At 33.3% G+C, this 26,452-nt stretch overlaps 1 protein-coding gene across 1 annotated transcript; it reads right to left on the reverse strand.

Moving 5' to 3' along the window:
• On the reverse strand, window positions 1-26,185 carry LOC137396363 (TNF receptor-associated factor 3-like). The gene is made up of 13 exons (XM_068082606.1): window positions 26,125-26,185; window positions 25,840-25,977; window positions 23,535-23,772; window positions 19,490-19,651; window positions 17,625-17,699; window positions 15,715-15,912; window positions 15,047-15,097; window positions 11,917-12,097; window positions 9,083-9,165; window positions 7,595-7,744; window positions 5,273-5,440; window positions 2,391-2,558; window positions 1-399 (listed from the first exon to the last, which is right to left on the reverse strand). The coding sequence occupies exons 1-12, from the start codon at window positions 26,157-26,159 to the stop codon at window positions 2,391-2,393; spliced, it is 1,647 nt and encodes a 548-aa protein (XP_067938707.1). The 5' UTR covers window positions 26,160-26,185; the 3' UTR covers window positions 1-399.
• Between the last annotated feature and the right edge of the window lie 267 nt (window positions 26,186-26,452).

Below are 26,452 nucleotides of genomic sequence, written 5' to 3' on the forward strand. Positions count from 1 at the left end.
GTCTGTGCTACCAAAAGTAGTGTCGACAGGATCGCTGATTGATGTAAAGTTTGATACTAACTTGATCAAAAGCATCAGCAGGTGGAGCAGATCGTATTTGTTTCAGCTTTCAGTCTTGGTTAGTACTAATAGTACTTGGTAGTTGTTCTGGTTAGCATCAAGGAATAGCCTGCATCAACTGAGTCTAATCTGTTTTTCAAGTTGAAATTTTGGTAAATGTTTCAGTTGAGTTTGGCGATTCCAATATTTGTTATGGCATTTTTATACATGTAGATTGTTTAACTTGATCATTAAAACTGCTCACAACAGGTATGCCCAAGTTGAATGTTTTATGAATTTTATTTCCTTGCTTGTCATTAATCTTCTTCAACTACCAACTCCGCCTCCTTTTCATCAGCTCTAAAATACATGTATATTGCTTAAGAGAGTTGACTAAAGACCAAACTTCCATAGTTGCCTAGGCTAACGACAGCTTTGAAATTTTGTATTGTTTTACAGAAGCTCTGTTTTGATACAAAGTTATTTTGAATATGAATTATTCACAAACTAAGGTGAACTCTGGAGTTATGTTTACCTTTGTCACATTGTTTTCTTAGAAATGCAGAATAAAAAGAGCGGTACAGGATCCAGAGTTACGGTCGACTTGATTTTTACAGCCCAACCAGGTTTTAGTTCCTTTAAATGCTTTAAAATGGTAAATTGATGTTTCTGTAGTATAGCAAAGCAAGCCTAGATATATGTAATTCATTAGAATATTCATCACATGTAATGATTTTACTAAGAATTTAGGTTTTTCCACTCATTGCCACATTTTGCAGCACTTGCTTTTAGGTAAGCCCACACACATCAGTAAGGTTACCTACATCAAGTGAAACTCAGAGCTTGAAACTCCAGCAAACCTTGAAAAGCAAGCTACAGCATAGCTTCAGCGTTTGTTGATCTTGACACAAGAGTGCTTCTCAAGCGGGGCAGCAAACACCTATTATCCTGGCAGCTCGCGCTTAGGCTGCCAAAGTGATGGTCTTCCAGGCTGGTTGAGATACTTTTATTAAATGGACTTGTACTAATACTGGCGATGAGCCAGCTGCAACAGTAGGCCACTCTGGCTTATCGATATAGTTCTAGGACCTAGTGAGCTAGCAATAAGTCCAATTTACTGTTGAAGAAAGAATTATTTACTGCAGCAACTGTGTACAACTTGGTCATCTGAGACATAGACTGCTTTCTTAGTGGTGGTGCCAAAAAAGCTTTATAATTTATGGCAAGAATAGCAGATGGCAGCCCTTTTTTATCACCTTAGGGTTAGCAGTTGATGAGAGACTAAGGCTCTGAATCGCCATTAAAACAGTGACAATGCAGTCAAACATTCACCAGCAACTAGCTCAGGTTTTTAGATGCACACAGCGGAATCCTGCTATGCGACGTTAATTCGTTCCAGTGTTGGCATCATAAGACAAAAATGTTGTATAGAGGGGTATACAAACCCATAGTAATTATCTAATGCAAACACCTCAGATAAAAAACATCCAAATTTTCTGTTATCTGCACATATTAAAAATTAGTAACAAAATAGTTCATTAATCTTCTAACTATAGTTACCTATGGTAACTTTAGTGTATTTAGTGGTTATGATCTGCTTATGATTATGTTTATGATTCCTACTTCTTCCTTTAACATCGTTATCAATCTTAGAACCCATGACTAATGAACTAAAGTTACTTATGAAGGAATACATTAATATACATATAATGACTTGAAGTTTATAGGAAATTCAAATTACATAAGATAGCACGATAAATGCTCAATTCAAATTGCACAATAAATTTTTACTTGCGCTTACTTTTCACTAATTTTCATTTTGCTCACGCATTATCAAGAATTTTAAAACATGAACAATGTTGAACTGAGAGAGGAATAGCAAATCAACATCCTTGTTATTGCAATGTACTCAGCACGTTGACCGCCAAATTTAAATTTCAAGAACCATTTTGTACATGCCAATTGGTAAAAAAATGCCTTAGCGAGGAGACAAAAAAGCATCGTTTTCCACATCGCAAAGCAAAAACCGTAAAACAAGGACACCGTAACTAGGGATGCACTGTAATAAAAAACAAGCCTAGATAGGTACTAGCGGGAAGGTAACCCTAGTTGCATGATAACAGAAAGTCAACCCTAGCTGGACACTAGCAAAAGAAGTCTAGATAGGTACTAGCAAGACGGTGATCATCAATATGCACATTTGCAGAAAGAAACCTATGGATGGGCTTTAACAGAAAGGTAACCTTAAGAATATGGTAACAGAAGGTCAGCCCCCTCCCAAACTCTAATAAAAGACTGCCATTTCCATTCTGTCAGACTTTTGCATATAAGTACAGTAAGTTTTACCATACCTATGAAATTAGGTCACCACCAGGTTCCACCTTGACTCTTATATAAATGCAATCAGATATCAGGAAATTGCTAGACTCCACATCACTTTGAAGGGCGAATGTTGGGCAGCCTGATGCGATGTTCATATCAGTCAGCGGCTTTCTGAAAGAGGTGCTTTCAGAGTCGGGCTGAAGTTTATACAAAAAATGATGTTAGATATGTAAATAAAAATTTTATAACAATGAAAAAAGGAGAACAACGCTCATGAATGTATTTATAGAAAGATTAGAACAAAAGTAGGTTGCTGAAGCGTAAAAGTAGTACAAGTAGATATAAGAATGTTCAGAGACTGAAGAGCTGTGTAGTTATTTTTACAGAATTATACAACTTTTCATATGGAAATTTTACTATAATAAAAGCAGTTTCTTTCCCTCCATCTGTTCAAGGCCTCTCTAAGAGCGTTAGAAAGAGAGGATTGTCTCCTACTCGCAGGCAAATTGAGCCATGCAGGCATCAGATTCAAAATCAAACACACTACCACTATACCATCACTGATTGGTTAATTATCCATATACTGATAACTCACGATGATCTCCTACATTGCACAAAACTGACATGCGTACAACTCACTATAATATAGACTAAATTACAATAAATAAAACTCATTTATTCCTAGCTAAGACATGTTTCTGAGTTGAATTGCTGTCCTGAATTTTATATTTTCAAAGAATTTTCAGTTTCCTTAACATTATCCGACAGCATTCATGTCTCAACCCAGTTAAATTATTTAGATTCTTTTGATTGGTTATTCTTGTGTCTGTGGAGGCAGCAGACAGATATTACTTTAGCTTGAGATACAGTGACAAACCAATTAAAACTGTCATTAGTGTTTTATGGCTGACCAGTAAAAGTAAACAATAACACTATAAAACTATACTAATAATAGCAATGATATTACAGTAAATCTTATAAAAATTTCTTTTTTGTGTTAGTCATATTTGTTTGGCGCTACCATTTTAATGTGTAAGGTAATATAAAATAAGGAAGATCAAGCGGTGATTGTAATTAAAAGTTCAAGTTTGAAAAATTTTCGAAATTAGCAATTTAAGTTTTTATGCTTGCATTTATCTAACCAGCTCATAAATATTTTTAAATAGCCAAATGCCCCACGTTGCACGGGTAATAAAATAAGTTTTTGCATACCCTAGGACACTTATGTATTCGCGGCATCTAACTTTCGCGTTTTCGCGGCAACAGCCTCTCGCGAAAATTTCATGAGCGAAACTAAACTATCATAACGAACGAGCGAAAACGCGAAAATAAATGGATTTCTTCATTGATATTCACAATAAAATCGTCATATTAGAAATGCAGGCAATTTTCGTGTGTGGTTGGCTCATTGGGCAAGTTTTGCTAAACTCATTATAGCTAATACACCAACTGGGCAGCTTGGCAAAACAAATTAAGATAATAAGTTTTTTTTGGAAAAGCCTAGACAAATGAAGAAGATTATGATATTAGTTTAGTCATTGAATTTGTAACTGATGAGGATGACAGTCTGGTAGGGAAAGTCATAAAATTGAATAATAATTATTGTGGGGATGAATTTTATTACTAACCAAAAGCAATAACAACCCGGGGCCATGGCCACCGCGGCACCGCGTGCTATAAATACTTGAATTCTAATATTGGTACAACATCAGTCACTGCGGCAGGGACCTTGACATCATTGATAGTCCAGGAGACAAACTGCAGCAAGCGATCAAATTACATTATTGATCTCGTCTACACATTTCTACCTGCGGTTCACAAATACAAACAACCGTACTTTTCGGACGATTAGCCGCTACTTTTTTCTGATGATTTGAGCCATGCGGCTTATAGGTAGGCCTACAAGGGTGCGGCTAATCACTGTGGCTTATTCTGTGGCTTTTTCTTTCACCGCTAGGGCGCACTAACGGGAATCTCCAATTAGTGCACTTCTAGTTGTGAAAGAAAATACAAAACAATGCCTCACGGTACTGTCCCGTTAGGCACTAAGTTAAAAAGCGTCGGATAATACGAAACTGTGCCGTTCTGCACTGTTCCGTTTTAAATGGCAAAATTGCTGCCTCATTAAAAAGCGCAGTCCTTAGTTCTGCGGCCTATAGTAAGGTGTGGCTTATGTATTGTTTTATTATCGTTTTTGGAAAATAAAGCACATGCAGCTTATATAGAGGTGCGGTTTATAGTCCAAACAGTACGGTAGTCCCAAGTTGAAAAATATTTCGTACCAGTGAACTGGACCTGAGGAATCTAATATTTGTTCCACTGCATTTATTTTCACATCACTATATTTTCGCACTCATCAGAGCTGCGAAATTAAGTTCCAGCGAAATTTTACTCTGTATGCTACTCACGAAACTAAATACTAGCGAAATATAAGTGTCCTAGGGTATAAAATTTATTTTCAATCAGCTACAGTAAGTTTCTTAACTCATGAACTTGAGTAACTTAAACTAGTGCAAAGCCAGCGTTAGAAAAAAATATTGCATCATGCTCTCTCACACAATCATGATCTTCAAGTGTGTTAGATAAAGAGTGAAATGTGCTATTTTAACCAATCAACATTAAAGATTGGCAGACGTAATAAGTATTATGTGCACAGTTAGTCCGTAGTATGGCTGGCTAGATATATAGTGTAATGGATAGCATGCTTATCTGCAAAACAGGATGCTATGAATTAAAATCAAGAAAAAAACCAGATTTTTCATTTCTATAACTTTATCGCAATAACTGGACACACAAACAATAAACAAACAAACAGTAAGATTTATATATGTAAAGTTTTCTATCTAACTTGTTAAAGGTAATGGTCTTCCCTATCACATTCAATATCCAAACTTCTAATATCTATACTCACAAGAAACGTCTCATGCTTATTGAGTTCTGGGTTGCGCGGAGAGAGCAAAGTGAATGTCACTCTCTGTTTGAAAGGGAAGGTCAAAAGTTCATCGTATTCTCCTCTCATGAGCACAAAGAACAGACTTAAGCATTTCCCCTTACCATTTCCATCACCATTCAGATAGGCCTGAGATATAAGTTCACACAATTACTTCATCAGAATAGACATTGATACTTCAATTTATTGTCAGCAATACTTAACAAGGAGGAAGTTGTCTAGATGCATGTGATTAGTAATTAACCTCATAATATAAACATAGTGTATCACTATGTTTCCATGACCTTGCTAATTTGCAAGTTTATCTCATCTGCACTATAGAAGCAGCAGAAAACCTGCAAATCAAGCGAACTTTTATTACTTCCAATTTTTTATTGAATGCTTTGCGCTTGCAAAAGATAGAAAGATCAGTTTTGAATAATTTTCATGAACATGCCGCACAAGCTATTCCATGGTTAAACATTTTCTACACTTCAGCAAAAAGCATGCTGTTGAGCAAGAGAGGAGTGCACTGTCGTGACTCAAGGCATAGAACTCCCTGTCTTTGTTAACAAGGCGTCTGCTTCAACTCAAAACATGAGAACGTCCCTTGAAACAATTATCGCACTGCAACTCAACTTGAGCACAATTCCAAATCTGTTCCATTTATGTAATGAAAACAGTGATAGTATTAAAATAGAACAATATTTGGTGGTTTAATTTGGTAAAAAATTATATAGTTCCAAACTCCATTCACGTTGTAACTACAGCAGGTCACATATTGGTAAGATTTTTTTATTGCGAGATTTGCTAGCTTTTGGTATTTCCTTCTAAGATTTGACTGAAGATATACTTTAAAACGTATCTTGTACCAAATTTTACAAAAAGATTTGAATTCTCATAATCTTCACTTTTTATTCTAGTATAAGCTGTATAATATAATGATATTAAATTGAAAATGAAGTTAGCACGAATGGTTTGTTGGTCATTGACGCAGCGATAGTACCGCTTCTGGAAGTAGGTATCATTTAGTTTTATCGTTGTTGTTCTCTGTAAAAACAGGAAATTTAAATTTCAAAATGTTCTCAAAGTAAATTGAAACAACTTTTGTTACAGTTTAAATATAATTTGCAAGCGTTTTTATCTTTAAAAACCAGTTTTATCATTATTAACACCTGTAAGGCAGCGTCACAATGGTCATCAAGCTTGCCCCGATAGTAATAGGCTCACTTACAAAACTTATTATAATTATCTCACTAATCCATCCAGCAAACTCTTAGTAAAATAGAAAATTAGACACTCCTAACATGGTGATTACAGACTTATATTTCTTTCAATAAAGTTATGCTTTTGTGTTTTCTTTGCTGATGTTACGTATTTGTATTTTCTTGATTATGTTACAATTGTCTATTGTTTTTGTTATTGTTATGAATTTTCTTTTGCCTAAACTTATATGTCGCTGTTTTTACACTGTATTTAAACCATAAATAAAAATAATAAACCAGATGCTTTGTCTTTTGGACATAAACATTATCACTCGTAACATGAAAAGCTCAAACAACTTAAAGGTTTAGTTTTTACTAAGGTATAAACCCAGAGAGCAGACTCAAGATGCCTTCCAACCAATCATGTTGGGCTTCCTTAAAGATTCTGGATGCATTGATAGTTATGAGAAATGAAGGGTTCATCGCTAGAAAAACTTGAACTAAAAAAAATTTGCATATGATTTCATTTGATTAGGATTGCATTTTATTTTATTTTTGGTGAAAGTTAGTTTCACTGCTGTTGAATATGACTATGTTTTTATTAATAAAAAACTTTTTTCAAGCATGTCCAGTATAATTCTCATAAAACAGAAAAGATTTTTTATAAAAATACAAATGGAGTTTTTTTAAATAAAAAATTATCTAGTAATGTTAAAACATTTTTGGAAACTTTGTAAGCTTTTTTAAATATATTTACAAAATTAACAAAAGTTTAATGTTCCTTCATTTATGCAATAGATATAACACCCTCTACGTGTGACTCGTGAAAAACCTTCACCTTTATGCATGCGGTTGGTAAAACTGTGGTTGGTTACGTCAGCCTTTTCTTAGCAAAGTTTACTCAAGAAGCCAGGCAGTATAAAGGTTTTTATCTGGAAAAACAAGCTCATCCCGACCTTGCGGCTAGTCATTAGATTTTTAATATGCTTGTCATTCAGCTGGCTGAACCTGTTTTTGTTACCCATTTTCATCAGAGCTGATGAGAGCAGAAGATCACATTAATTGCAAGTTCTTAGCTAATAGCGAACTTAGCACTTACCCTTGCACACATCTTGTAGCCATATTTAGAACTGTAGAAAGGATAACTGTAGATTGACATCTGCCGACCTCTGATAGCATCAGATTTTTTTTGTTTGTAGTTGCTGATCTTCCAGGTAAGTTCCCCATTGTAGGAGACAAACTCCATACTCTAGAATTTAAACAAATAGATTTAAAGGATTAAGACACAAACATACTAACCAAATATACTAACCAAACCAGAGCTCTTTTGTTAAAAACATTCAGTGAATTTCGACATGAAGGAACTTGAAGATAAACTTGAACAGTTATTTTAGTAAATTTTATACGAAAGTATCGGTTTTAGCATTTTCGATTGTTTTTGATAAAACTTGATCGCAATTAAAATGCTCAGATCAAGCAAAAGCATGATTATGACAGTTATAATTGCAAACAGTCCAACAGAGCAAAGACACGTACCACTTCACCTTCAACATAATAGCTGATATCAAATATCACCATTAACATCATGTCACACAAACTTTTCTTCTAAGCAATTTAATCGAATCAAGTTTTATCAATTTTAATTTTGATGCATTTTAGAAATCATATCACTTAAAACAACAACAGTCGCAGATGATAGAAAAATACCGATATTTCTCACCAATGTTAACCCACTCCTTATATAGTCTTTAAAGTACATTCTTTATCATAAGGTCAAAGGTTATTAGAAATATTTACAACTATCTGATTTATTTCAACATTACATGTACATCCATCACGTATTCTACTACCTAGCAAGCTACATGAAACTTATAGATGAAATATAAGATGAGTTTTATAGAAACAGGATTACTATTTATAGAAGATTCTTATTATGCTTTGTTATATTAACAGTTTAGTTTAGTTAAAAGTATCAATTCATATCTTCAGTTTCTACTCTAAACACTTTTTATAAGTGGAGCTTCTTACAGAAATAAAGTATATAGGCACACAGCTTAACTATATCTTTACTATTTGTACGTCTGAACATGCATAAAAACGTAACACTATGAACTTGAAAACTTTCAGTTAGACAATATCACATTAAAGAATCTTGTTATCAACTCGTGGATAAAAACGCTCAGGTGGCCTTCAAGTTATTAAAAATGCTATTAAATATTATCCAGCTTTCCAAAATATCCATTTTCAATTACAAAGCGCCTGTACAACTGTCAACAAAAGAAGTTGTTGACAGATTTAATGCATAATTAACACGTCATCACATGGCTAAGTCTTCAATGCAAACCACCTCATATCATTTTGAGATTGAGACAAAGATATATATATTTTTTTATATATCTATACATATACATATATACAAATATATATATACAAATATATATATATATATATATATATATATATTAATTAAAAAACTATTTAAGAAACTATACTAATATGTCCTGTCAAAGCTTTGTGAAAACAGGTCTACAACTATAAACACTGCGAGTAAGAAACTGTATGTCTCCCACTTTCGTAGTGAACCAACCTTCATGCTTTTCTCTATTCCACCCAGAGTCTGGGTATTTCTTGTAATACTTTCTGTGTGCGATTCTATGACTGTTACCCTGTCTGCAAAGATGAGGATGGACAAAGGTCAGAGGTTAGTAAAAAAGTATTGACTAATCAAAGGTAATTGCTGACCCAAAAATATTTAATGACATAAAACAGTGCGTCTAAAACTGTCTGATACCTGTTGAGAAAACAGAGGACAAACCAAAATGAGACATTTGTAACATCTGTGACTTGTAGTAGAAATGGTGTATCAAGTGGAAAAACCATAATCATGTTACCAGTGCCAAAATGAGAAGTGTTAGCACTTACTAAGAAATGCCATTTAACTGGAAAAGTAATAGATCAATTTTTATATTTGGATAGAATTAATTAAATGAAAAGAAGGTCAGAAAGGCAATCAAAAAGTTCAAAAGGTAAATTTTACCTGTTCTTTTGTAGAAATCTTAAACCTAAGATTTAGCTGTACTTTTGAAGAACTCTCAAAACTTGGCGGTTGGCTGTACTTGTAAAAGAGTCTGATAAACAGGCTCATTTTACTTTTGAGGAAATAAATTTTAGTACATTTATAAAAATAAATATTTCATAAAGTTTGTCATCTGTTTTCTGTCAACCTTTAGCATTTTCAGCTATAGCTTTCAATATCATAAAATGAAAGATCCATATCAGGAAGGATTTGATCTCAGACCCTCCAGATCACCAGTCCAAAGCCTTACCAACTCAGTCACACAAACTTGTTGGACTCATTAGGCGATATATGTTGATATATGGGAACAGATAACGCTACCGCTTTCTAACACGACACAAAATGATGGCATAACGTCATGAGAAGCAGTAGCTTTTATTAGCAAGCTTACTAAAGTTTCCCATTGCCATTGTGCCAGGCTAATAGCAAGTGGCAGGCAACTTTCATTACCTCTCAGTGTTTATAAGCTGACTTGTAATACCCGGGCAATGCCAGGTAGCACAGCTAGTCTATATATATATATATATATATAAAACTATGTGTACTTTCAATATGTTTTCACTGTTTTTACTCTAAACATTGAGCACTCTTTTTACTAATGTGTATCAATATAACTTTTATATATATATATATATATATATATATATATATATATATATACATATATATATATACATATATACAAATATTCATATATCATAATAAATATTTATATATATAAATATATATAATATATATTTCTCAAACTGTGTGTATGTGTGTCTATGTCTATGTTTCTATGTACATGTATGTCCCGCTTTAGCTATTAAAATTTTGAAATTAATGTTTCCCATTCTGATGGATTTGAACTGATGAAAATTGCAACCGCAAGTTTTAAATCTCCGTGCTCTAACACTGAGTTATTTAAAGCGTATTGATTATAGTCACTGTCATATACGTATAGCGTATGCACATGCTAAATAACATATTATTTGAAACTCTTTGAATTCTATTAACTCTATGAAACACGATGCTTTTCCATGTCTTCTTGAACTTCTATTTTTGGTTTTTCGTAAGGTTCAATTGCTACATCCGCGGGTAAGACCAATTCTTTTCATGCGGGCATTTCTGTCGCAAGAGCCTCGCCACTCTCTCCGTTCAGTCAAACAAAGCCAGTACGATATCTCATTTTTACATTTGTACCAGTATTGAGAGGTATTGGTATCATCGTATTCAAAGTTTTGATGGGTAGCTTATGATGGAACATTAACCCTTTTTATAGACATTTATAGAATTTTATTGTCATCTTAGCAAAACAGACTTAATTTAGCTATTACTTCCAAATTATTTCACAATTACATCGAAACCCTTTTATAGGTGTTTTAATTTTTTAATTTATTCGACCTGCACAAATCATTACCTTATGATGTGAAATTTGAAAGTTACAGTTGTTTGATGAAGATTGAAAACCTTTGCAGTTGTTTTTATTTTCTCTCCTGATTTGTTTCAACTACACAAAACACTTTTCTCATGATATGCAGTTTGAAAATTACTGTAGAATGGCAATTGTTGTTATATGTTAAATACAAATAGATTTTCTGTCCAAAGACTTTTTGGTTACTCGGTCAACGCCGGGTAGTACAGCTGGTTATCATAAATCACTGGTATTTTTTATTATTTGTGATTGTTTTTCATGTGTGAGGTGATCTGACTACCAGGATGTTTATAAATTAAAATCAATAAAACTTGATTGCCATTCAAGTGAGCAGATTAAGAGAAGTGGAATTTTTATGTCAATCATTGCAAAGGGCTTCTTATCAAAATCTCTTTCAAACATGGAAATATTGTTCCATGTTTGAAAGAGATTTTGATAAGAAGCCCTTTGCAATGATTGACATAAAAATCCCACTTCCCTTAATTTGCTCACTTGAATGGCAATCAAGTTTTATTGATTTTAATTTATAAACATTGAGTTGAGTTTGAATTGAGTTTTTCAAATTGTGACTCCTCTCCATAAGCAAAGTTGCATGAGCTACAAATGCAAGACCATAGAAGGTGTACGGACAGAAAAAATTGAATATTGAAAAAACATTTGAAACATAAAAATAACTCTTACTTGACACAATCTCTTTTGTGATGGTAATCATGATACATTTTACTGTTCAATAGAATGTGTCCACTGGTAGCAATTAACCCGATGATCTGATGATAATGTTGGAGCCACCTTCTCGAAAAAAGAAGATAACTATTAATTTTTGCTCTACATACACTGCATTTCAAGCCAATGATTAGTCCAACAAACTACCAGTAATTAGAAGTTTAGTAGGTTTGCAGGCTGACTTGGATCTATGAATAATTTCTCTTACCGAGGCCAGAATCTCGAAACTGTCTTTCAATCACTCCAACTTTTGCAGAGACTTGCTCAATCTGCTGTGAGCTGTGCGCCACTGTTCTCATTGCATTCACTAAGTGATCTCCATTGGTCTCTGACACTTTTTGTCTGTTACTTAGCATCTCTATAGTCATAGCCACTTCCGCTACGAGTTTCTGTTAAATATAGTTGCAGACGAATCTGTGAGACCAAACATATTTGTTTTTAATGCCAACTTTCAAATGATTAGTAACTGGTTGACTAGTAGTTCTTTAACTTCAAACTTCACCCTTGCCATATGGCTTTCTTACACTGTTTTATGGTGCAGTTAATCTGCGAGTTTGCATTGTCCGCAAGATGAAAGCAAAACTTGAAGTTCAAGCGAGTTTTGTTACTCACAAATTTCTATCAAATGTTTCATCTTTGCAAAAGATAGAAACTGCCCTTGCTAATGATGCGCAAAAATACTGTGTAAGCTATTCCACTTGAAACATTTTCCACACTTTAGTCATTCCTATTCTAAAAGTGTGCTACTAAGCAAAACAGAAGTTCGCCGCTATGACCTTCGACCTAAAACTCAACATTTTTTAACAAAGCATTCACATTAATCTATAACATGCCATTGAAACACTTAACACCCTGTAACTCGATGTGGGGACAACCCTAAATAAGCACAATGAAAACATACAATATATTTTCATGTAAAATTCACGCAAACATTTGACTCTCAATAAAACTTACTTTCAACAACAATGTTCACAGCTTCTCATAGCATTGCAGCTTTTTAAGCAAAAATAGGAATTTGGTAAAATAATTTAAAGAAAACCTAAAAAGATTATAAGTTACATCAGCTTTGACTTCACTTATTCTATGTCAGCGAAATTAGTATATCATATCTCTGTCAACATCTTTACCTATTCTATGTTAGAGAAATTAGTATATCATATTTCTGTCTACATCTTTACCTACAAACCTAGTTTCCAGCTGAGCTGACATTTTTCGAAGAAAACTACTGATAAAATAAATTTATATATATTGCTACTTAAATAACTTAATTTTTTACTTTTGTTTCGGTTTTCTGTTACAATTTTGTTTTAATGTTAATGCTATGAGCATTTACTTGCAGGGTTTAACAGGAGTTATCAATTATTTTAGCTGCAAAGTAACTTAAACGGATTGAGGTATATTTTTATAGAAATATAAAAGGTACAAAAGCAGATCTCAAGCAAGTTATTTTTTGAATATAATTTTTAAAGTAATAATTGTTACCAGAAAATAAAAAGAAATTTCACCTGATATCAGCCATCTTTTCAAACTAATCTTATATCACAGCTTGAACAGCATTTGGTGCAATAAAGTATACAGGTCATAATATAATATACGATTAAACCTATAACTGAATGCTACGGTACCTCTATTTGAATGCCACCTCTATTTGAATGCCACCTCTTTTTGATTGCCACTGACATTTTGTGATCTTTACTAACTTCTTAGTAGTAACTAACATCTCTACTACTTCATAATAGTAAGTGATCAGTAGAAAGGTATCCACAAAATCATACTAATTACGACTCGCTTACGCCAATAACAATTAATTGTTTCACTGCTTCTGCTCCTATCGAAGTTTATTTTACAACTCCAGAGCTTGTCGTTTTTCGCTAAAGCTTTGAAAGCAACACTAAAGATATAATTATTAGCTCTATCAGGCTAATAGTAGTTTCTTGTTTAAAGTGGTCTTGATACTTTGATGTATGTGAAAAACAGTTTACATTTACAATAGTATATGAACCACTAGTTTAGGCTAAAGTTGTGCCTAGAGCGCATGCGGCTAACCGTTTATCATTATGTTCATCATTAAAGTTTTACTCTGCTATAAAACATCATTTGGATGCTAATATTGACTAGTTCAGCGGGGTAGAAGATGAGTTGCTGTCAGAAACGTTGTGGAAGTTATTGACAAAACCAGAAGTTGTTCGTTCATTGAAAGCAGCAATCAGAATGCAATTGGCTGAGCAAACTTCAAATATTTTTGTTTCAAAAATGGTGATTTTTGTTTCTGTGTTTATTATAAGTATGGTTCGTTTATGTCAATTATTCTTGAAATATATTTGTAGCATATAATAGACTATTATATAACTTGTTAATTTGAAAATATATAGCATATTGTGTGATAGCATTCTTAAGAATTATCTTAACTCGGCTTGCAATGCATAGACAGTCTTAACTCCTTTTCTATTGCACATAAAAAGCCAGTTTGTCTGCAATGGCTGCAATGAGCTGTTATAACTACATTTACCAAGCTTTGAATTGCTTAATGTAGTTATAAAATAAAAATATGCATACATTTTTTTGGCTTCCTAATGCATATTTATTATGAGATCTATGACAAATTGGAGGTAAATAACAGATTTTTTGCATTCAAAAGGTTTAATGTCGCTCAACCCATAGGAGAGTACAAAATATAGGCAACACTCGCTTTGTCCGTAATAAGGTAACATTAACCTTCCCAAAATTATAACGAACAATTTGAAAAATGCAATGCCAGCCTCTATTTGACCGCCACTATTAGAAGAGTTAAAAAATAGAGCGCCATTGCCTTCAAATAGAGGTTTTACAGTATACAGTTTTAATAAATATAGCCATTGTTAAATGGTAGTGTCTTCTGTGAAACAGCTTTTAAAAAACTTTAAACTTGTTTACCATCTCTACTAATCTATTGCAAGTACCCATTATCTTGAATAAATTTACGTCTGTTGTTTACAATGACTTACAATGCTCTCATTGTGGGTGAGTGCCAGCGCCAACAAATACGTGACTAAATACCCTTCTTGTTTTTCATCTATTAGTGACAATGATCTAGAGAAAACTAGCGTTCTGTTTTGGTGACACTGTCGTGTGATACATCTATAAAATTATTTTAAAATAACATCCTAAACCTACATTGTAGTGGAAAGATAGCTAGGATCCTTTTTAAGTGACACTGCTGTGTGATACATTTATAAAATCATTTTAAGATAGAAATAATCTTTTTTATATGTAGTGCGATTTTTGGCAACCTACCTTGGCAATGTTTGCCTAAGAATGTGCTTGATGGCAAAAATACACATAGATAAGACAACTCTCACCTCCAAAGGCTTAACCTTACTGGTTACTTGCTTTTTCATATCTAATAGCTTCTACAAATAATAAAATAAGATTGGTCAACATTTCTGGTATAGTTTCTGCAAATAATAAAATAAGATTGGTCAACATTTCTGATAAAGTTTCTGCAAATAATAAAATGTGATTGGTAAATTTTAAAAAATAATTTTAGACATTGTGTAAATAAAAAAACATTTAACACCCTGATAATAAACTAAAATAAAAATACAAATTGTTTTATAATGCACGATAAAAACTTGAATTGAAAAACTTTGTTATCTGCGAGAGATTAACCGAAATAATAATCAACAAGGAAAGGTTTTTAGTGTGTCGATTGCTGAAGAGAATTTCAGGGTAAAGAACAGAACAGAAGTGGAAGCTATTTGCTTACACTATTCTTAGTGAACAAGTAAATGGGTCAAGTTCTAGAATGATTCAAATATAACTGGTTGTTCAGATAACTCAACTTCCAATATAACTGGTTGTTCAGATAACTCAAGTTCCAATATAACTGGTTGTTCAGATAACTCAAGTTCCAGTATAGCTTTTTATTCACATAAATCAAGTTCAATATAACTAGTCCAAGTCCACACTGACTAGCTATCATTTACCATTCAATCAACTATAATTCTAAAGTTGGGAATACACATACCGAATCCATAATTTTGGTAGTTGTCTGCTCAATGCTATGGAGTACAATAGCCAAGCATTCAAAATGGCTGGCTTTGCCCTTCTCCATGTGCTGCTTGAGTTTTGATACTGTATCGGCCTCAAACTTACAGTAATCATAGAAGTAACATTTACCTGCTGCAGTTATGCAAGGCACATGGATTCTTTGGTGAGTTATCAACTATAAATAGAATTTAAAATATTAAAAGATAATACATTTCTAATTAATATTATTCTAATTATTTATTTTTTAAATAAACTTAATTTAAAGTCTGTTATGGTATGTTTACATAGTGATACTTTTATAGCATGAAATTTTTTTGCTTTTATATATAAAGCTAGAAAATGGATTTTAAGTACTCAAAGGTTTAAATAAAGTTTATTTATGTTCGTAAGACTCGAAACACTTTGGCAAATATTTCATATTTCTCTTAACTTGTATCAGGGTAGATAACTATATACTGCTAATCACATTGCATAGACAGCCATCTTACAGTGTGGTCAAAAATTGTGAGACCATCTCGCGTTTTAAAATACATTACTTTCCGTTAAATACCACCAGAAACCATATACTATTGGATGCAGAATTTTTTAGCAATTAACATGGAGTTTCCAATAAGCAGCAATTGGTAATTAATTTTTTTATTAAAAATGTGTATGCAACTGACCTTGACAAAAAATCAAAATGTGGTCCAGTTATTTGTTTATTGTGTTCTCAGCCAATTAATTTTGTCATATTATTGCAACATAATTTAATTTGAACAGTTATAAGAGGCTCTTAAAAAGGTCATTGGAAATGTGTAAAATGATGGGATTACCATTAATATTTGGTATTATTATGATGCCAATAATTCTATCAACTTTGCTATAAATTGAAGCTGAGAGGCAATTTCTTTATTTTGCTAGAACTAGGAATTATTTTTGCACCTAATGATGTGCAATAAGTGGAAATCAAATCAATTAGAATGGCTCCAGTAAGTGTACCATTATGAACAAAGCCGTTTGTTACTAGATGGCTTCATAAATTGTGACAACACGATATGTTCCATGAATTGAAACATAAAGTTTTTTTTGGGTCAATAAAACTGCTAAAAAATTTTATTTAGAAAATTTTCTTTCGCAATCAGTTTTTATGCAAGGCTTCTTTATTAACTGTTCAATATGTATTTCAATGTAACTAAAACCATGACCACCAAAGTAAGATATACTTTACTTTAATCACGATATCTAATAAAATTAAGTGTTCATCAAAATGCAAAGAAATAAAAAAGATTTGTTAAATTTGGGTAAATTAAAAGGCTGAAAATGTCAATTTATCTGTTGCAGATATTTGTTGGTATAAACATTTTTATTTTTAAAAATTTGTAAATTCTATTTTATTTTATTTAGAAATTTTCCAATTACTAAAATTATATTTGTATTATATTTTCATTTTTCACTACTCAATATTTGAAATATAATCAATTTATTGCTTTCTTATTAGGCTATTTTCAGTAATGAAATAAAGTGATAAATTTAATATTTTCAATTATAGCTTAAAACAATAATTGCAACAAATATCTGTTTTGGATTAAAAAAGTAAAATTAGTGTGAGACCAACTTGTTACTGCTCCATATTAGTATCAAAATTAGTTTAAATAACATTTTTTGAAAAATGGCTATTTCAAAAATTACTTTTTATGTATTACAGATATTTTAAGTTTTATGCAACTTTGTAAATAATAATAAATAGTAGTAAAATTTCCAAAACTCTGAAAGATTTTTGACAACTGATATTGAAGTAAGTATAGAGTTCTGATTATCAGCTCTCTCAAATAACTCGAGTATCACAGGTCTGTGTAAACGGATAAGCATAGACAAGAGCAAATAGCTTAGTCATTATCAGTCACTCACCTGTTTGCGCTTGCCAAGCTCAAGGTTACAAATTTTACATTGAGTGTCAGCATTTTCACATTCTCCGTAGTGATCCTGGCAAAAAATGATTAATTAAATATTCATAAACAAAAAGAAAAATCGAAACATTTAAAAACTTAATAAATTTGTTACTAGGCAATTGAAAAATTATTGAACAATGATTAAATGGTGATTGACTATTGTACTGATGGATTTATCTGTAACCTGAGCGATTCCAAGCAAACTCAAAATTTTGATATACAGTAAAATTATAAATCATACACATTCTTCACAAGATTTTAAACACATCCATATCTTTATTTGATATCTAAACACACTCAACAATGTTATTTATATACATGTAAATGATTTCATAAAAATGTGAGCTTGTGAATTGTCACATTACATGGAAGTAGTAAAATTATGTACTGACTGTACTATGTGAGTTGGTTTATGACAACAGACATATCAGGAGTTGTTTTCCTTTAATAATTTAAACACGTGCCATCACCAATTACCATCTACCATCATGTACTATTTAAACACCGCCTCTGAATTAAGGATGCAAAAACCACTTTCCAATTGTGTCACTTAATGTCAGGTTTCCTGACATTAACCTTAAAGATGCAATTGGTTGAAAGATTGGTCACTCATCACAAAACTTTAAAATCTAACCTTTGAAATTAACCTTAGTAAAGTTATATTCTTGTGAATTATGCTGATCAAATATGAGTGTTTAGCAAGAGGTAGATGGCCATAAATGTGGCATCTATTACCAAACCTTTAGTTTTTTCTAAACTTTTAACACTGAACCCTGTGTGGGCTAAACTAAATATTCTAAAAGAATATTGATATTGTAAAGTAAATTAATAACTTTATTTAGTGAAAGGTGGAGTTATCTACCCTCTGTATTCCCTCATATTCGATGCATTTCCATGTTTTAAAAGAGCTCGCAGTTGCTTCCGCTCCATATATTGAAGCGGTAAAGTTCAAACGCATTCGACACGATTTCGCTTAGCTACGTTTGTGCAAAGGCATTTGCTGTGAGAGTACTTTGACCTCCTTACGCTTACTGCTGTTGAATCCAAATCGATAACGCTCCCTTAAGAGCTCTACATTGGGGATGAAACTATTCAGCATACAACCTTGTGGGTCTCTGCTATGAAAAAAGTCTTATTGCTATACTATGTAGGGTTTTTGCTTGACTTTTTGCATTTATATTAACAATTACATTTACCAGGCAAAGATGGTGGCTAGTGCGAGGATGACGAAATAATTAATTTTTAGTACAAGTTGGCTATGCATGAATTGAAAAGTGGCCGTGACCCGAAAGTGAGTCGACTATAATAAGGTTTGTTTTGAGGAATAAATAATAAATCTTGGAATGATCTATAGCGCAACTCCATATCGTTGACACGGGAGGGTGTGATTCTATCAGCAGCGAGCAACTTCAAATTCAACTGAGAATAGAAACACAGTGTATGAGTCTACAAAGAACTGCTCAGTCACTTCCAGATGACAGAAGCTCTGATTCATATCGCAGTGCAGCATTTACTTCGAAGGTCGGAATCGTCACCACTCATCAGCAATGATAGAGTAGATGGAAAGAATGAAACTCCATCTTAAAGCTTTTCTTTTTTCTAAGCTATACAACTTTCTATAGGCTGTTCTGAACCTAGTCACAGTTTAGTTGATACATAGCTACAATAGTACAATGATTACAATAGTACTCTTTGTACTATAGTACAAAGACTTATTCATTTGAAACAAGTATGCAATGTCTTCTCTCTGTACAGTAGTACAAAGAAAATATTACAAATATACATAAGCTGATGTAGATAAGATTGCTAGTGCATTAGGTTTACCTCGAGTTGGTTTCGTTTATATCTCTCTCCACAGTAATTGCAAGGAACAACCATGAACATACATTGCTCTAGATGTCTATCGAGGGCTTCTTTAGATAATTGCTCCGGACATCCAGTATTTGGACAGAAAACAGGAGTGAATAGGCAGTTTGTTAGATGGTCCTGCAGATGAGCAAACAGTAGTAAGTCACTGACAAGTATGAACAAGTTCTTGTCTATGTTTTAATGAGAAGACAAGCTTGAGAGCCATTGGCAAGCATGGACAAGTTATCTTCAGTGTTGTATTAAAAAGACAAGCAACCGCAGGTGAATAAATTAAAATGTCAACTATTTACAGACACTTGTGGGTGCGGTAGCAAATTTGGGACTGTAATCATTACAAGTCAGTCTTTACTTAACAACTAAAAGTGCATCTTCAAATAATACATGTAGGGTTCAAAGGTCAAAAAGGGTTATAATTGTTTAATTGTAGGTCATTCCAAGAAGTGGGTGATTGGACAGCATGCAGAGTTACTGTAATAGGAGCTGTAGATTCCACGACATAATGACATCGGCTACACATGCAAGTACCTTCATGTCGGCACAATCATACAGTATCCACCTTTATGTCAGCCCTATAATACAACAATCACCTTTATAGTAGCACTATTCTACAGCAGTCTTCTTAACAGAACCTTTCAGTAGCTGTTTGCTTCCAAAGGTCCATCTACTTACGAAATTTGGAAACAGCAGTTTTATGCTATGAATTCTGAGTCAAAAGAAAACCAACAGCTTCGTTTCATTGTTAGTGAAATGATAGCCCAATATCCTAACTTCGTTAAGGCAAAACTTTGGGTAAGTCCCGAAACTCTATGATACACAATAAATGTTTACGTACAAGTACTAAGACGACGAAGCCTGCGCAATGATAATTACCGCTACTCAATCAATATGGAACAAAATAATTATTGTTTTTTCCAATGACTAAGCCTGGAACAAAACTGGAAATTCTTTTTTCCGTTGGCTTTTTCTACTAGGAACTGTTAAACGAGCTAAAACAACACATGTTCCATATAAAACTGTTATAAATTCTACCTACTGATTCTTATTCTACCCTTATAAATTATATTCAAAATGGAAATATGACAGCTGCTCCAATGTAAAATTGGTCACACCTGGAGGGATTTCATTCCAATTCATGTGTCAATGGTTACCTAATATACTAGGCAGTTGTCCTGAATGAAATCAGCTCTACATCCACCACGTAGATGTTTATTAATATTGGTTTTCCATCACTTACAACTTCTTCCTGATTTCTCTTTGTCCCGAGCGCATTTGCTAGTTTTCAAAAGTTACCCAAAAAGCATTCTTTCCATAGCATTAAATTTACTATTTGATAGAAACTGGAAATAATTAAGAAAACTCATCTTGGCTAGGTCATTTCATAGACAATAAGACATCTGTATAAATTTCACTAAAAAACAGGTGTATGTGTAAACTAAACCATAGTGTACTGGTTTGCCAAAATCAACTATTCATTAATTGTCATATTGTTTCAGCAAACATTCCCTTGTGTGCTCCTCCTTTTTAATAAAGCAGCTTTGTTGTTGCTAATTGTGAGCTGGCAGCAGCTATATGAGCTGAGTTTGTCTGATGTATACAATGAGCTATTGTTCATGACATACATTTGATTGATAAATAGTTACTGCATTGGTAAAGATCAATATACATGTAATTATAGTAATGGACATCAAGCCAATGAAGCTGTTATTTCATTATAACAGTAAGACTCCTATGTTATGCTTAGTTATATCGTAGACGTATTAGCAGCTAAGAAGCCCAACTAAGCCACTTATTTGGGTGAAACTTCACGATTTCCAAAGATCACTCAATGGTTGGACTCAATATTGTTAATAGATTGGTGATATTATTATGGAGAAGAAATTGTAAACTTTTATTATTATTTATTTGTATATTCAAGCTTAATTTTTTAAGTGTATTATTTTAGCTTAATGTTTTATGTATGTGGTTATTAGAATTAGAGTCATTTATATCATGAATGTCCCTGTACTGGAAGGCCATGGAATGAGCTGTTTTAGTTCCAGTATCGCTCACTCTGAAAATCGTCAGGAGTGAGATAAATTGCCATTATATGATAATATCGTTTATATAATTTGCGATATATCTTTAAATGGTGACAATTTTTAAATCCATTTCTGTTAAAAATTGCCAACAAACAACTCAACCATATCATAAAGCTCTATAATTAGGTTTTTCAAACCAAGGCAGAGACTCTTTTTTCCCTTTTGTTCACAGTCCATTAGCATAGGGAGTTTTTTTTAAACTTAAGTGAAATAGTTAGATGTACAAAATGTAAGTTTGATAACTAGGTTATACTATTGTGCACATATATTGTAAGTCAAAGAATCTATAGTAATCAGACAAAGTAATAAGAATAGGAATTGGGGTTTGGGTTTTCCAGTCCTAACCAAAGCAAAGAATCCTTTTTCTCTTTTTTCAGAGTCCACTAGCAGCGGGAGTCCCTTAAAAACCTAAGTGAAATACATGTAGTTAGAAGTAGAGAATGTAAGTGTGATAACTAAATTATACTATTGCCCTGGTGCACATAAGTCAAAGAATCTATAGTAATCAGACAAAGTAATAGGATTAGGAGTTGATAAGAGTATGGTATGAGTTGGTGTGTTGCTCTTTGACACACCAACTCATATCCATACTTCCACAATTCAGGACTTTAGTGTACGATCTCTTCATAAAACTCAAAGTGCTGTCAGATTCTCTAGTAAGGTGCATGTAACAAGATTTTCAATAATATCTGTTATAGAATGAGGTACATGAAAACATTGGTTAATTTATAAGCTAGCTCGTAAACTTGGAGGTATTTTTCACTGCTACTTTCAGCAATATATAATAGACACGGCAAACACTTTGCCGAAGAACAGCAAATGAATCCAATAAAAGAAAGTTAGGGTAGGCCAGGTGTAAAGTTTTTGGGAATCGTAGCCTGAAAATGTTAAAATTTTTATGAAGATCTTGGGCTATGGCTTTTCATACGACTGAAATTTCACCTGCTCCAATGGGTAAATGATTCAACAGGCTACTGAGGGATAAAAGCTTTACAATATATTTTGGTCAGAGTGTGTTACAACATAAGTAATTGTCATAAATTCTGGTCACAGCTATACATTTTTAGTACATATATATTGGTATATGTAAATTTAATTTTATTATTATTAATCATTGCTGTTGTTGATGATAACTTTATGGTCTGTGGCAAGCCCTTAGGGTTGTTTGTTGATATTTAGCTTAGTTAACTGTGATTCATACATAGCTGATTTGAATGTCATCATCTCTGCATAACTCATCATACATTTGTCATGTTTGTGCAATTGATGATGGAATGCCACTGTTACTGAATGGTTTGAAATTAAATTGATGAAATTCTAGAGGAAATGATAAAATACTAGTCCCACAGAAACTGCCATCAAAGAAAATATAGATTAAGCAATCCGCAACGGTCAACACCATCACCAAAGTGGTACACATTGCACAGGCTGTCATGGATGCTAGACACGCTATCAAAAAAGTGTGAGTGCTGAAATCTTAGCAAAAGTATCTGCATTGCCTCAAGCTGTCATTGGTTTACTGTGCTCATAGCCGAAGAATAATCACAGAGAGGGCAACCTCAACATATAGCGATATAGAGTGAATCAACCTTTAGGATTCTCTATTTTGTGGTTAGATCTTTTATATATAGAAATATTGTAAGTGGCAGCGTTGAGTGGCAGCGGTGAGTGGCAGCGGTGAATGGCAGCAGTAAGCAACAGTAAGAAAAGCTACATTATACAGCTGGCCAGACATCCATGCACGTGGTCAGATGGTCATTAGGCTTCCACAAATGGTTGAACAGCATTCAGGCATCCGGCAACATGAACACTTCTGGGGAGTTGGGCAACATGACAAAAAGTTAATATTCGCATTCAATACCTTGTTACTTCTTGATAAAAGAAAGCTCTTTGCGTTTTCATAAATAAGTATTGTGACCAACCTTCAGCTTCTTCCATGTCGGAGTGTCAGAGCATCCATATACTTGATGAGGACAAAAACATTTCTCTCTGAGCAAATCTTTTTCGATGGCAGCGTCTGGTACAACCTGATGTTTTTGAAGACCCGTTTCTTGACAGGGTTCCTTAAGTAGTTCATCTTCATCAAAATCATCATGAGGCATGGGACACGGAATGACATCACGAGAACCAAACTTCTTGTCTATGCAGACTTTACAGACTCTAAAGAGATGTATGCACTCGTATAGATGGAAGAGAGGCGTTTTATTATATCAACATCGGTTGTAAGAATAAAATATAAATGAGGCTTTAGTTTTGTTAACAAAAGGGTAGAATAAGCAGGAAGGGGTGACTAAAGCTTGAAAAATGTAGTGAATCCTTCAAATAAATGATTTTAAATAGTCGTTCTCAATTTATTATGACTTTTTTTAAAGCACTAACTCAGTTGCGATACTTGTTGTACGATTTTTAGTAGTTTTCACCAATGTTTAGAGTGTGTTCACTCTATAAATAACTAACCTTTGAGACAGTACGATGTATACAGCATCTCAAATGAGCAATAACATAATATCTTTATTAACTATTCAATAATAACTTAGATCAGAATACAAAGTCTATTAAAGCCCTTTATAAGTCAGTGTAAAGCCTCTACAGCAAGTAGTCAAGGATTTTATCAATGTGAGCGTACTTACCCTCTAGCAATGCTTAATGTATTTTGTGTTTGTTAAATGTCACTTAACCTGCTACAAATAGCTTACACCGAAATGTGAAATGTTACGGAATTGGTTAGATGTGATAGTTGTACAGCTTCTAGTAGTTTTTTAAGATAACTAGCTTGGGAAGTACTGCAATACACTCTCAAACAAGCATTAGCATAATAACCGTATAAATTGTTCAATAATAAGCTAATAATAAACTAGATCAGAATACATCAGAATAGATCAGAATTATTAACCCCCTTCATAAGTCAGTATGAAACCAGCAATGTAGCGAATAGTGAATGAGTTTTATGATATAGCATTGTAGTTGTTGGCATGTTTACCATAGGATAATAAGGTAAACAAGCTCACATAAGTCAGTATACAGATTTACTACATGTAGAACCAAGACAGTAAATAGTGACTGTGGATCAGGAGCTGTGAGCATTTAAAATTGTAAATACTTTACTTACAACGATTACTTTAGGACGAAACAAGCTGAGCCTTTTAGAAATAACTCACAGATGAACGGATAGTGTTAAAGGGGTTTTTATCGCATAATTTGAATAATCTTGCAGCCGTGATGTAGGAATATTGAGTCCAGTGACAATGCTTGCAAATTAATCTAGGGTATGAGTCACGGAAGGTTCCGGAATTTCCCATAATTGATATAACAGTTGGCTGTGAAGCATTGCCTCACTGCAATAATCGCTTATGCAACATTGTCAAACATTAGCCTTAGTGATAGCATGACGATGGAATTTCATAGTTGAGCTGTCAGTTATAATTCAGAGATTATTGACTGTCACTGCCAACTTGTTAGCACTTGTAGTTCTTGTATCTAATGTAGGCCAATGTATGTCTTGTTGTTATGTTTTACAAGTTCCTTTACATTTTAAAGTTAACAACTAATAAACTGTTTTATATGCATTTACCATTGCTATTGATTATATTCACCTCTTAGCTGTTTATTTAAAGTATAAAGTTCATTGAACACGTGTTGACACATGGGCAAGAATATATTTATTTCTGCCATTAAAATATTTTACTAAATTTAAAATTAACAGATAGAAAATAAAGGTTCGCTGTACAATGATTTTTGCACCAAATGTATGCTAGACATAAAAAACTGTTTAGAGAGCCACAACTTTCTGTATTTGGGCTGTAGCAAAACTATCAGTTTTAACTGAGATATAAGAATGAATGCTTGTCATAGTACAGCTGTCAACTCTTTTTGAAATAAACCACCATATACTAGCTATAAGTATTGCAAGTAGCATGCCCTTCCTGTTAAGCAAGTGTCTTTGTCTCCCATCATTACAGTTCTGTTTGCTTGCAACTAGCTGTACTTTATATAACCAACTACTGAAAGTATTACACACCTCTCCACACTTCTCCGTTAGTTAGTACTCAGTAGGCCTATATCTGAATTCCAGGTTGTATTGCTATTCAATGGTGTGTTTATTAGCAACCAGCAGAAACTACACCAAATAATACAACTTCAATTATATTTCTTGGCTCATAATTTTACTGGTTAGATGTTACTACGCTTTAATCTCTGACTAATGTTCCGGCAAGTTATAAACATTACCTGCTGCCACAGACAGTCTGTTGAGGTTGAACTAGTATATCATGACAGAGGCAGCACAGGTACAGCTTGAGTAGATATTCTCTTCTAATAAACTGGGGACGAGCGAAAAATTCATCCACTGATGATGTTGCTCTGAAACTAGCATATATTGAAAAGGAGATGAAAACAGTTTATTGTATGTGACTCTCAAAAGAGGCTTTCAGTTAGTCTGTATCTCATATCAACTCATGAGAAGTACAGCATAGACAACATTATGCTAAGTAACAAGCTATTGTCAGTGATTACCTTGAACTATTGGATTTCATAGATGAAGCATGCATTCTGATTTTGAGCTTCCTACATGTACTTTAAAGCTGTTAGCATCATCACAACGGTTAACAGCATCATCATTTCTAACCGTTAACTGAAGTATTAAGGTGCATTAACACATCCGATAGTATTTGTGGTTTACCAAATTTCACAGAAGCAGCAAGGTGTCGAGGTGTTGAGGACTTGGTGTTCATACGATAAGTTTTCATTCTCAATCAATTAGACTCATGCTTTTTCAGTTCTATCTTGTATTTCTATTGTCCATTATCTACTGTGATAGTACTAAGTTCAAGTGCATGAGTAC

The sequence above is a fragment of the Watersipora subatra genome, chromosome 5 (assembly GCF_963576615.1).
Source record: "Watersipora subatra chromosome 5, tzWatSuba1.1, whole genome shotgun sequence".
NCBI lineage: Eukaryota > Metazoa > Bryozoa > Gymnolaemata > Cheilostomatida > Watersiporidae > Watersipora > Watersipora subatra.